Source organism: Sphaeramia orbicularis, chromosome 21 (genome assembly GCF_902148855.1).
Source record: "Sphaeramia orbicularis chromosome 21, fSphaOr1.1, whole genome shotgun sequence".
NCBI lineage: Eukaryota > Metazoa > Chordata > Actinopteri > Kurtiformes > Apogonidae > Sphaeramia > Sphaeramia orbicularis.
In genome coordinates, this window is record NC_043977.1 from 27,022,467 (window position 1) to 27,024,116 (window position 1,650).

Consider the following 1,650-nt stretch of genomic DNA (forward strand, 5'->3'; position numbering starts at 1 on the left):
AATTTAGGAATTGACACAAAAGTAGCACTTGGTCTTAATGGATTAAAAACTCCATCTTTTTTTTTTTTTTTTTTTTTTTTAAATAACACCAATCACATTCTGATATCATTATTTATAAGGCCCTCAAAACAAATTATCATATGTGATTTTGGCATTGTCTAATTATTAAATATATGCCACATTGATTTTCATTTCAAGAACAATGTGATTTGTTGTTGAAACATTTCTTGAAGCAGATGAGATCATAAGTGTGTGGATAAGGTGATATTTCATTCAGTGTTAAGAACATTTCATATATTTCACCCACATTTCAGCCAAATATCGCTGTCATCAATGTGCTTAAGCTGTTGTGCTTTCTGTAATCTGGTTTTGACTTATTTATTTTTGTTTGTTTTTCAATAAAGATCAAGATAACACTTCAAATTTAAAGGTCTTTTCTCATCATTGAGTTGTCATTTTTGAAAACACACTACTGTTGAAGTCAGCAAGAACATTTGTATAGTGACATCAATCTTCCATATCCATATCTATGAAAGAACAGTATCATAACAATATACATAAAACAAATGCTCAAGTTTTTATTTTGTATTTTTCTAATGTCCTTACTCATTTGTTAAATAACTGGTAAATTATGTACCAGAGAGGTCATACAAAGAGCTCTTAACAGTCACATGATTCACCCTATTCACATGGTACAAGCTCAGTTGAAAATGCTTTTGGTAATGAGAAAAAAAGACTGTGAGGTCCCCAGTGGACGTAACCTCCGCATTCTATTGGCTTCAATAGTAAGCTGCTGAGTAAGGGGTTCTCTGAAGGGGACACACTGATTCTTTACTTTTTGGTCAGGTATAAAAGCAAGGGGTTAAACCAGGTAGGAAGGCAGTTCAGGAGCAAGACTGAAAACCCATCCACAGCCAACATGAGCAACACCGGCATGAGCATGAGGGGCAAGGTACTGTTAAAAACATTCTTTAATACTTCTGTTTCCAGTTCATATTTCTGTTCTGTTCTGGTCTAAAACCGTGTACCTGCTGTGTTTCAGATCATCTTCTACGAGGACAGGAACTTCATGGGTCGTTCCTATGAGTGCATGAATGATTGCTCCGACATGACCTCCTACCTGAGCAGGTGCCACTCCTGCAGGGTGGAGAGCGGCTGCTTCATGGTCTACGACCGCGCCAACTACATGGGAAACCAGTACTTCATGAGGAGGGGCGAGTACTCTGACTACATGAGCATGATGGGCATGAGGGACTGCATCAGGTCCTGCCGTATGATCCCCATGGTAGGACCCATACTATATTCATTTTTACAATTTTCTCAACTGAAGTATCCTCTGGTTGGCTCATACTCCCCTTTCTTTCATTACAGTACAGAGGATCCTACAGGATGAGGATCTACGAGAGGGAGAACTTCGGTGGTATGATGCATGAGCTGATGGACGACTGCGACAACATCATGGACCGTTACCGCATGAACGACTGCATGTCCTGCCACGTCATGGACGGCCACTGGCTGATGTACGAGCAGCCCCACTACAGAGGCAGGATGATGTACATGAGGCCTGGAGAGTACAGGAGCTTCAGGGACATGGGCTACAGCGGCATGAGGTGGATGAGCATGAGGCGCATCATGGATTCCTGCTACTAA

The 1,650-nt window shown here is 40.6% G+C and overlaps 1 protein-coding gene across 1 annotated transcript; it reads left to right on the top strand.

Annotated features, from left to right (window-relative positions):
- The first annotated feature begins 904 nt into the window (after nt 1-904).
- On the top strand, nt 905-1,650 carry LOC115412280 (gamma-crystallin M3-like). The gene is made up of 3 exons (XM_030124692.1): nt 905-952; nt 1,043-1,285; nt 1,372-1,650. The coding sequence occupies exons 1-3, from the start codon at nt 920-922 to the stop codon at nt 1,648-1,650; spliced, it is 555 nt and encodes a 184-aa protein (XP_029980552.1). The 5' UTR covers nt 905-919.